This window comes from Benincasa hispida, chromosome 3 (genome assembly GCF_009727055.1).
Source record: "Benincasa hispida cultivar B227 chromosome 3, ASM972705v1, whole genome shotgun sequence".
Classification (NCBI taxonomy): Eukaryota; Viridiplantae; Streptophyta; class Magnoliopsida; order Cucurbitales; family Cucurbitaceae; genus Benincasa; species Benincasa hispida.
Genome location: NC_052351.1, coordinates 45276922 through 45288311, shown reverse-complemented (window position 1 = coordinate 45288311; position 11390 = coordinate 45276922). Strand labels below are relative to the sequence as shown.

Here is an 11390-nt window from a genome sequence, read left to right as displayed (position 1 = left end):
ATATCACTTAAATACTACTTGACGTGTGAAATCTAGCTCACATTGGCATAAGTTGCCTCACTCCTAAGCAAAATCTATTTCTTTCAATTGAAAAAACTAAGTGGTACATCTAATGTCTAAATATGTCAATAAAATAACAATTTAACGGCACACAAACTTTATATTAACACATTATTATATTTTTTGGGGGATTTTTTTTTTTTTTTTTGAAGTAGAACGATAATTTTAAAGGATTAAAGACTAAATTAAAAATTACCTAAAAAATCAAGGATCTTGGAATATATTTAGCCATTTAAATATTACTTCATATAGCTGTTTGAATTTAATTAAGAAAAAATATGGAAGGATGACCCCTCCCTCTTTTTTTCCTCTTCTATGAGCCTTCACCCTTGGTGATAAATGTTGAACAAAAACTTAAAATAACCAGTTTTTACTAGTACACAAAAGTTTTGGTGATTGTTATAAAAGTGAAATAAAAGATATGGGAGAAGTAAGATAACTATTTGATGGGGTCTACTCGATGTTAGATGTAGAGGCACATAATAGATCGATATGAACGTTTAGAGTTGTTCCATAATGAAATTGGTGAGCTGTTTTATAATAAAACTCACCTGTTACTTCATATACTTTCTTCTTGGTTCTTTTGATTTCTTCTTTCATAACTCGAGATTCGACGTAAACACCAACAAGAGATAAAAAAGAAAGTTTTAATTGGATATATATATATATATATATATAAAAAAAAAAAGGGTAAAAGAGGGCAAGTTATATAAAAATGTTGGATGGAAGGATGAAGGTGTGATGTGGGGGCAAAGAAAGAGGTAGTGACTTAACAACACTACCCACATGTTTACATTAAATTAAGATTTTGAGGCAAAAGGGACAGCAGCCCATGTGAATTGCAATCCATTGGGCAGCTCATATCCCATTCTTTATCAACATTTTTCTTTATGTTCTTACCATTTTTAAACAATGGAGGTTGGAAGTAAATGTTGGGACCATGGAAGGAGATTCTATTCAAGTCTAGATTGAAGTTTTAAAGAAGTTAATTATGTATAGGTCCAAAATGAATAGGGGCGCAAAAACTAGCATGATTTTAATGGTAACATAATTTCGGAAATACTTTAGAACATAGCTACTTTATAGAATATTTTCCTGAATTAAGACAATCATGTAGAGGAGTTCATTAAAACTGATCAAACCATACTGAAAATTTGATTTTTACTAAAGTGTCGGTTCGATTCGATTTTGGATTTAAAAACCGAATCCAAAACCAAACCAAACCGTTTAGATTAGTTAAAACCAAAAACAAAAAAACCAAACCAAACTAAACAGAATATTTGTTGTTTAATTTGATAGTCAAATCGAACCGAACCGAATCGTAAACACCCTGACCATCGTGGTTCAAATTTGTGACTTCAGAAACATTTGAATTTATAAATGCTATTCAGGTATGATATTTCCTAGTTGGGCTTTGTCAAAAGTTTAACAATAATACATTTGGGCCTCTGCCAATTCCTTCAATACCCTGGTTGATTTCCAATAAGAATCTCCAAATGCAGAGCAATTTCAGAGAAGCACAGCTGATTTGTGGACATGTTCATCAAAGTGAGCTGTTTGGCAATTCAAGCAACAGTACTTTTATTTTCATTGGTTCATGGATGTGCTTATGAGGTGAGAGCTAAGAGCTGGAGCTGCTTGCTTATCCTCCAACTCCATGAGCTTCTTCCACACCTTACTGCAAAAAAATCATAGAGAAGAGTGAAGAGTGCTCAGTTACGAAAGACGCTCCGAGTGGTGTCAACTAAAGGAACAGAAACCAAAAATCTCGAAACACTCCTTATTCTTATGGAAAAATTTTCGATATTTTAAAATCCACAGCTCGTACAAGATTGCTTAAGACGCTTTAACTAGAAGATCTTTAGCTTTTTGAGAAAATATCTCTAATGTTAGTAGAGGCACTCCTTAACTAAACATTTCCCACTACATTTGGCTTCAAATGGAAGCGTGATGAAGTAACAAAGCCATGTCGTCTCTCGCTTCTATCTAAAACATCCCCAAAATCTTGAAGACATGATTACTAAATCTGAATCTATTGCGATTTGGAGAGCTTCATTAGTAATAATAGGCTATTTCAATTTTCAATATTACAAGTGAAGGCCTATTTTTGAAGATTGTTAATAATGAGTTGAATAATGATCTGAAGAACCAAATAAGATCCTTGCAAGTTCATATGATGATCATGAATTGATGTGGGTTTTGACTGGTTATACCAAGGCAATAAACTTTGCATCAAAGTAGAATAAAGAAACCTGAAATAAATGGTGTCTTGTGATTTAAAAAACTTACCGTTGCTGAGAAAGTACATTGACTCATTTTGTCTCTACTATAATATCACCAATGTCAAGGTCTACAAGGGTTTCCTTCCCAAATAGTGTGAACCCCACAGTTACCTGCATGATGGAAATCAATTATGGTCAGTAGATAAAAATATAATTCAAATGCTTTCTAACATGCCCTCTGGTCTCTAGCACACAACTTTCTTCTAATTATTCTCTTCGTAGCAAACTCTTCATCTAGAAGAAAACAGCAAACCTTTCCACTTTTACGGTTCAGCTTCTTAAGAGAGCCTTCAAATTCTGCAAAAGTCCCAGACGCAACCCGAACAGTTGACCCTGGAGACAAAGTATTAACGGCTTTCTTTGGCCTTCCTTTTTGCTTTGTAGCAGTAGTACCATTTGTATCTAAGTCGGTCTCGAGCGCGCTAGAGTTTGGAGCCCTGTCTTGCTCTTTCTCTAGGAAAGCCTGGTCATGTCTTTCTTGCTCTTCCTTTGCTTCTTTGAAGATTGCTTCCATATCAGCTTCCGATACCGGCTTTGGTTTATTTATCTGTCGTTTACTGTATATTGCCCAAACTATCAGAACAACAGACTGACTGAGAACAGGAGTTGAAGTAGAGAAATATAAAGCTTTTTACATCTTACTTTTTGGATGAAAGCTACCATTGAATGGTAGTTTAAAGATCTGAACTTTAAATCCAAAATTATTCCCTTAAGTTTTAAAATTCAAATTTAGTTTAGAATCAGTTCTTTGGCATAGCCTCCTAGACTCCAAAATCTATTGACTATAAGACATACGAATTACATAATCCCGAAGGGCCAATGCAGTTCATACCCTGTCTAGAGTTTCAAACAAAAACAACAATGAAATAACGACTCACGTGTTTCCGACCTTCGCACCAACAAAGCCTCCAACTCCATCACACTCTCTAATGAAGTCATGTATCTCCTTGTTCATGATACATCTTATAAATACAGATCCAGGAAAAAGGGCTTTCGGTTTAACGGTGTACGTACCATTCTTTAATTTCCTCTTCTCCTGGACCGACGGGTAATATATCTGCAATCCAACTGAAGAACTTGAGATGTTGATACACATTATTGTCTCTTAACAATTTGTGGCAACTGAAAAAATGAATCCCATTTCTTCACTTTTTTTTAGATAACCTTTGCTTCATTGACATCTAATATAGAATTGAAAAGAAAAAACCTCATTCTTTTATCTTTTAATTGTTGTTTCAAATCTTTCCTTCTCCAATCTAAGTACTACAGTGTAAGATAATGAAGCTAATGATATATATATATGGTTACAGAAACATTTAATCGTTCCCTTAAGTTACCTGGAACTCAGTAGATTTTCATATTTTGAGTTCTATTAACAGAATCCATTCAATTTTCCCGAATCAACCAAATTGTGCGACAAACCCAGAAATGAAACAGCGGAATGAAGAAATTTCACCTTGAAATCGAGGTCGGGGTAGTTCCTAGCAAGAGAACGAGCGAGGCGTTCGACAATTTCTTGGCCTCTAACACGAGCGACACGCATAACCCACCATTGAGGACCCAATTTAGAGAGGTAATCGAGGTTGAGCTTCTCAGTCCAAGTGGCAAATTCCTTCTTGGGCTTCTTGCAGAGCCTTTCCTCTACTTCCTCCCTCCAATTGGTAGTGGTTTTAATCTCTCTCCTCTCGTTCCTCAGCTTCCTCCTCTCCCGGGCCGACAGCTGCTGAATATCGTCGGCGGCGGAGGGGGTTTCGACGGTGGCGGAGATTGATAGTTGGGTACGTTTGGGAGAAGAGAGAGAGAAGGAAAGGGCAGGGAAAGAGATAGAGCGAAGGGAAATTGGGCTCCAAATCAGAAGTCCACAGGCCATTTTCTTTTCGGAAACAAGTTTCCGATTACTGGCTCGGCTGTGGAGTCACCGGTGACGATAAACGCCGATGGGTGGTCGTTATTGCAACACCCATTTGTCGTTTGGTTGATGAAGAAGATAATTTGGGCTGCGAGCCGATTTGTCGGCATAGAGAATCGAGATACATTTTCTTGGGCCGGGCTGGATAGTTTGAACCCATTTTAAAGTGAATGTGAAGCAACTTTGTTGGGCTTGGAAGGTTCTTCTTTATTATAGATTCAATCCCTTTTCAAAATTTAGTTTTATAAATATTTTTTATATAAGATTTAATAGATTTTTTGGACTAAAATACCCCCAAGTGTGATAGGCGGCTGGAAAGAAAATTTTCTATTAGTTTATCTGGCAAATTCATGCTTATTTTAAATATATATTATAACATTTTGTTAGGTGTTTGAAAATATCCTAACCAATATATGAAATATACCATAGCATATACATTAAAGTTTGACTCAATGCTTGACATAAATCACAGTATAAACCAATATATAACATTTATCACGGTATATAAACCACATATTAGCTTAATGTTCAACACAAATCATAGTATATATCATAAATTTCATTTACATCACAGTATATATATCATATATAACATTTAGGTAGTAAAAAATCTCAACAAATCAAAATGTATATATATCATAATACATGAAGTCTAAACAATAATAATAAAAAAAAACTATAATTTATATCAAATAAAAGAATACAAACATTACAATATATATCAAATTTCCTATAAAAACTAAAAAAATAAAGAACAAAGAAAAGGTGCATATATCACAGTATATATCGAGTATGTATATCATAGTGTGTATATATATATATAAAATTGTGGGTATTTGAAAAATATCCTAATTTAATATATTTTTTTTCTAAAAAAGCGTGCATCATTTAAAACTTTTTTCTCTTTCCTATTCTAAAAAACTTATTAAATGATAATTTGACCCTAATTTTATTGTAATTTTTTAAGAAAGTCAGACATTCTATAAATAAAGAAAAACTTGAATATTAATGAAACATGAGTCCCTTATTAGGGCTTCATGTGTAGAAAGCTATTTTTTCTTTTTCTTTTTCTTTTTTTCTTTTTTTTCGTTTGACACAACTACATTTTCGTCCCTAGGTTTTGGAACTAGTTTCTACTTGATCTCTATGTGTTCAAAATGTTATATTTTTAATCTCAAATTTTGAGTTTAATTTCATGTGAGTCTCTAAGTTTTAAAATGTTGTAATTTTATCTTTAAGTATCAAGTTTTCAATTTGGTCCTCAAATTTCAAGATTTATACTTTTAACCTTGGTTTTTCACGAAATACTCACTTTCAATCTTCAGTGTTAATGTCTATTAGTTAATTTTAAATAATTAAAAGAATTATAACTAATTTAATTTCACTATTTCTTTATCATTATTAATATTAATTTAAAATTTTTACATCATCATTATTTCAAATTAATTAATAGACATTAACGCGCCAAGATTGCATTGTACATTTAGTAAAAAATCGAGGTTAGAATTATAAAATTTGAAAATTGAGACCAAGATGAAACAAAAATCAAATCTCAAAGATGAAATTGTAACAAATACTAAAGGCATTCATTAATTTTGTTAAAAATGAAATAAAAGTAAAGGCCAAAATGATAATTTTTTCAAAGTTGAATAACTAAAATAGACCTTCTAGATATTTACAAATTAATTCGAAAATTTGTAGGAACGAAATGGATAATCTTTATTTTGTAATGCTATTTTTACTAGAAATCTAAAACTATTTTACAACAAAAAAGTATATAGGGATTGATTTTTTTTCGGAAGGCTCTTAAATGTAAATCAATTTACATTAATGTTGAATGCCCTCCCCCCCCTATTTTGATTTGGTCAACTAATATTAGTTGTGTTTTTCTTTTTAAAATTAATATTAATTAATTGACATAAAATTTATATTATTAACTTTAAAGTTAGAGATTTGATATCTCCTTCTATATCTACATATTGTTGTCTTTAGGAATTTCATTGACCAACGTAGAAAGAAAGAAAAAAAAAACTCTTAAAAAAGAAGCTAGATTTGCAAATTTCAATTTTTTGAAAAAAAAAATTATAAGTATAACAAATCTCTAACTTAAATAATAGATGATGTACAACAATTTCTACCATTGCATTGGTGTATACAAATAATGGAGTTTGGGAAAAATTCAGTTTTATGCTGCAATAATCTTATTAGATTACCTACCATGAGAGAAATTAAAAGAGAGATTTTTAGAGAAGAAAGACATTTGAGAAATACAAAAGAATCAAGCCAAAAACTTCTGCAATTTCTCCACTTCCTCTGAGCTTCCAATGAATATGGGTGAGCGCTGGTGAATCTGCCCAATAACACCACATGAGCAAACTATATATAATATATACACACATTCATATCATATATGGTCATATTACCTTCGTCGGTTCGATGTCGAGAATTCTCCTGTGACCATCGATCGCTTTCCCTCCCGCTTGTTCGATCAGATAGCTCATCGGCGCGCACTCGTACAACAATCTAAGGTTCCCATTTTTATTGTTTACATTTGCAGGGTTTCCATAGATACCTCCAACAAGCAACATTCTATGGATTTCGCCGACCAGGCAACCAATGTAGCGTCCGGAGTAAGGCTTGCCCGAGGACGTTGGTTCTCGAAGATGATCGATGTACTTCTTCAACTTGTCGTCCCATAGATCGTAATTCCCTTCATTGAAAGAGTAGATCTTTCCCAAGCTTGGGATCTTGATGTTGGGATGAGTTAACACAAATTCTCCATAGGTAGGGTCTAAAGTGAAGGCAAAAACTCCTTTTCCAATAGAGATTGTGAAGACAACTGAGCTTGAATAGAGACAGTAGCCAGCTGCTAATAGGTTGTTTCCTGGTTGACATACATTCATGATGCATTTTTGTTCTTCTTGATTAAGCTGTAGCAATGTAGATGGACAATCATATTTCTCTCTTTATTTATCCTCTAAACAAAAATCAATCATGAAGAAAATAAAGATAATATTAGAGAGTGATTTTCAAACGTGTGCAGAATCACCTCTAAATATGTATTTAATCATTCAAAGTCAATTTAATGTTTGGTTTTATACTTTTAAATACAATTTGATTGATGAAAATATGTTTCAGAATACTTTTAAACATAATAAAAGTGAATTGAACACTTTAAAAAATACTCTCAAATATGCCCTAGCTGGATCCGACAAAAACACCCTACCACCCAAAACTACACTGTTATAAGAATTTCATTTACTTATTAAAGGTTATATAGCTCAAAATTAAGCCCTAAACTGGCCACCTAATCTAATTTATTCAACTTGTAATTTGTTAATTGTATGTGCTACATAAACTAGTGTCTAAAATAAAATTATTTTATATAAATAATAAGTACCTACCTTTGTTGAACGATCAACTTAGACTTTTGAATTCAGTGGTGATTTAATATGATATTAAAGTAAGAGGTGTGTTCGAATTTCTATAATGTAATTTACTCTTCAATCATTTACCATGACTCATTATCGCAAGCTATTGAGTTCAGCAGTGATTTAACAACATTACAATCCAAAAACAACCTACTCAAGAATGTTTAATCAGTATTCAGATCCCACATTGAAAAGATAGAGAATTGCACAATCTTTAAAAAGATAAAAGGGTTATTTTTTTATTGTCAATTGGATTTGATATGAAACTTCTATGTCTATCTAATATGACAACAGATCCCATGAAGTTCAAGTGTTCATGCGGTCCAAAAAAGAAAAAAATATATATCTAGTTTCCATTTAGTCCCTAGATTTCAAAATGTTACATTTTTAGAGTTATGGGAAAGAAGAAAAGTTACCATAGAGTCGTCATCAATGTCAAAGAGGCATTGCTTATCAGGTGCATAAATCCCAAAAATAGAACCAGTGGTCAAAGCAGTGTCGATATTAGCAGAGCCATCAATGGGATCAAACACAACCACATAGTTTCCAGAGTATGTTTCTTCAACTGCAACTGGCACATCTTCTTCCTCAGAGGCTATAATCCCTGTTCGTCCACTCGATCTCAAGCAGTTGCAAAACAACTGAATTTTCATACACTCAATGCTTTAAGTCCCTTTGATTATTATTTAGCCCGTTTGACGTTTTGTTTTTTTTTCTTTTGTTAGGAAATTTATGCTTGTTTCATCTCAAATTTTTAATTATGACTTTCATCATCATTAAAGAAACACTTGAATTCTTAGTCACAACACTAGTACAAAATAGATAACAAATAATAAAGACTCGTAGAAAGTAGATCACAAAACATTAGTAGAATGTAGATAGTAAAATATGGAAACATTTATATAGAAATAGTGTTTACAAGCTTCATTTTCAAAAAACCAAAACAAAAAACTAAGGTTGATAATCATTCGATTTTTAGTGTTTGAAAATTAAATTAAGTATACAAACACTATTTCCGTCTCTAAGTTTCTTGTATTATCCATCTTTAACGAATGTTTTTAAAAATCAAGATAATTTTTGAAATTCCAAAAAAAGTAGTTTTTGGAATTTGGAATTTGGCTAAGAATTCTATTTTTTTTAGTTAAGAAAGGTGCAAACCATAGTAAGAAATTAAGAGAAAATAGACTTAGTTTTCAAAAATAAAAAAACAAAAAATAAAGATCCCGTTTGGTAACATTTTTTTTTTTTTTTTGGAAATTAAGTCTATAGACACTATTTTTTACCTCTAAATTTCTTCATTTATTATCTACTTTTTATCAATGATTTAAAAAACCAAGTCAAAATTTGAAAACTAAAATAAACACCTTTTAAAAACTTATTTTTGTTTTTAGAATTTGACTAAGAATTCAATCATTGTACTTAAAAATGTGCAAAAGAAATATGGAGAAAATAGGCTTAATTATTAAAACAAAAAATAAAAAACAAAATATTTGCCAAACGAGGTCTAAATATTTATCAGATGAGAGCCTAAATTCACCTAGCATGTCTTAGTTTTTTTTTTTTTTTTTTTTTTTTTTTTTTTAAATTAAAGCTTTTACAAACACTACCTATTAGTTGCTATTTTTCTTTTTTTTTTTTTTTGAATAAAAGAAATTAGTTTTAAAATTTTTTATTTTATTTTTAGAATTTAGCAAAAGAGTTCAAAAACTACACACCATGGTAAGAAAATGGTAAGAGAACAAACACGATTTTTAAAAATCAAAAATCGCAAATCAAATGATTATAGACAAGGAAATTAAACATTTGGTATCTTTAAAAACCTTTTAGCCAAATTTTAAAAATAAAAACAAACTTTTTAAAACATTTTTTTCTCATTTGAAAACTTAACTTTGGATTTTAAAAACATTTCTAAAAGTAGAGATCATTATCAATAAATTATCAAGAAACCAATATATAGAAATAGTATTTATAAGCTTGATTTCAAAATAATAATAATAATAAAATTAAACTAAATAACTTCTAAAAATTGGAATATTAAAAACTCTAGGTTCAAAACTTAAAATAACATTTTGGTTTCCTCTATTCTCACATTTTTAACTATATTCAATGTTTTTAAATTATTGGATTGTTTTCAATTATAGTAAAATGAACCAACTTATTTATAAATATAACAAAATGTCATTGTCTATTAGTAATAAATAATGATAAATAGTGATAGAAATCTATCACCGATGAATAATAACATTTTATTATTTATTCTACTATGTAAAACAATTAACCTATATTATTATCTAATATTGGTTTTAGCTTGTTTTTTAGTAGGTTAATTCTATATAAAAAAAAATATATAGAATAAAACTTACCTACTTACTAATTACTACTGGTATGTAGTCATCCTTCTATTTTTCCTAATTAAAGAAGAACAATACTTGGTGATCTAATTGAAAACAATAATTAAATAATTAAAAATATTTAAAAAAGGATTAAAAGTATTTTTTTAAAAAGAAAATTTTTCATAAATAGAAAAAATGTCAAACTATTTATCAAAATAGTAAAAATAATACTAATAGACTGACGATAAATAATTTTGTTTATTTTTCTATTTGTGAAAATTCTCTCTTTAAAAATAAAAAGTCGTGCAACAAATTATAATTGAATAATTAAATAACAAGGTATTTTTGAAATTTCATAACTAGGAAATGTTGAATTAAGGTCAGTAGGCAGGTATTGTATACATATTGGTTTCTTAGGAAACACTGGAAGAAAAAATCTAATACTGGTCATGATCACAATTTAGTTATAACTTGTAAGAACAATAATTAATTACCTCATTGGAAATGACGTCGAGTTTCTTCTGGTCTTCGCCTTGAACATTGATGGTACCATGGCCGCCGGTGAGATTGATAATACTGGATCTCTGCAGCAGCGAAGCGATCTGTTTGCAGGCCAGAGAGATACTGGAGAGGACAATGGTGAGTTCGGCGTCGATTTGCCCCGATTGTTCTTGCTTCAGTAGCCATGTGGTTAGGTTTTCCACATCGAATCCGGATCGGGTCGGATTCTTCGAACGGATCTCCGGCTCGGTCGTGCCCAAGCTCACGGCTCTGGTCGGGAATTTGGCCGCCGGAGTTACGGAGAAGGTGTAAGGGCGGCGGATGTAGAAATTGGAAGAGGGGAAACCGCCGGAGCTGGAGAAAAGAGAGGTGGAGAAGAGAGTTTGTTGAGGCGAAGATGAAATCGTACGAACCATTTTCTCTCTCCCCTCTCCCTCTCCCTCTCTTCACTCTGTTTGTGTGTTGTGGTTGTGGCTTATCTCTTTGTGTAACAATTGTGTGATTCTGATTCGTTGAAGAAAGCACTTTATGCTTCCATGGCAGTAACCAGCATCATGCGATAACTTTGGATGGTGGCTATCATGATTTTAGGATGTATGGGAGAAGTATTTTAATGCTACATTGTTTTAGTTTGACCCAAAAACTTATCACTACTATTATATCATCTAACACTTAAAGATATATATATTATTTTTGAAAAACAGTAAAGATAAATTTAATATTATATAATAATTTAAGAAAATTTTTATAAATAAACAAATTCTAACAATACTTACACATTATAGTAAAAAATTCCAAACGTGTTTTGTATTTTTAAATTTTTTGTTATAAAGTATAAATATTTTTATTATTTTTTTTAATATTTAGAAAGGAA

At 31.1% G+C, this 11390-nt stretch overlaps 2 protein-coding genes across 3 annotated transcripts; both read right to left on the bottom strand.

The window, feature by feature from the left end:
* Positions 1 to 1328: 1328 nt before the first annotated feature.
* Positions 1329 to 4342, bottom strand: LOC120072519 (transcription termination/antitermination protein NusG). 2 transcript variants are annotated; one of them, XM_039024901.1, is made up of 5 exons: positions 3799 to 4342; positions 3357 to 3399; positions 2596 to 2915; positions 2350 to 2453; positions 1329 to 1738 (listed from the first exon to the last, which is right to left on the bottom strand). In XM_039024901.1, exons 1-4 carry the CDS (start codon positions 4210 to 4212, stop codon positions 2373 to 2375), a joined length of 858 nt encoding a protein of 285 aa, XP_038880829.1. In that variant the 5' UTR covers positions 4213 to 4342; the 3' UTR covers positions 1329 to 1738; positions 2350 to 2372. The 2 variants fall into 2 exon arrangements, with proteins under 2 accessions (XP_038880829.1, XP_038880828.1); XM_039024900.1 differs by having other exon boundaries at positions 2596 to 2899; positions 3221 to 3399; positions 3799 to 4340.
* A 2015-nt stretch (positions 4343 to 6357) lies between these two features.
* On the bottom strand, positions 6358 to 11085 carry LOC120074274 (fructose-1,6-bisphosphatase 1, chloroplastic-like). The gene is made up of 4 exons (XM_039027347.1): positions 10510 to 11085; positions 8099 to 8323; positions 6675 to 7181; positions 6358 to 6601 (listed from the first exon to the last, which is right to left on the bottom strand). Exons 1-4 carry the CDS (start codon positions 10930 to 10932, stop codon positions 6530 to 6532), a joined length of 1227 nt encoding a protein of 408 aa, XP_038883275.1. The 5' UTR covers positions 10933 to 11085; the 3' UTR covers positions 6358 to 6529.
* Positions 11086 to 11390: the final 305 nt, after the last annotated feature.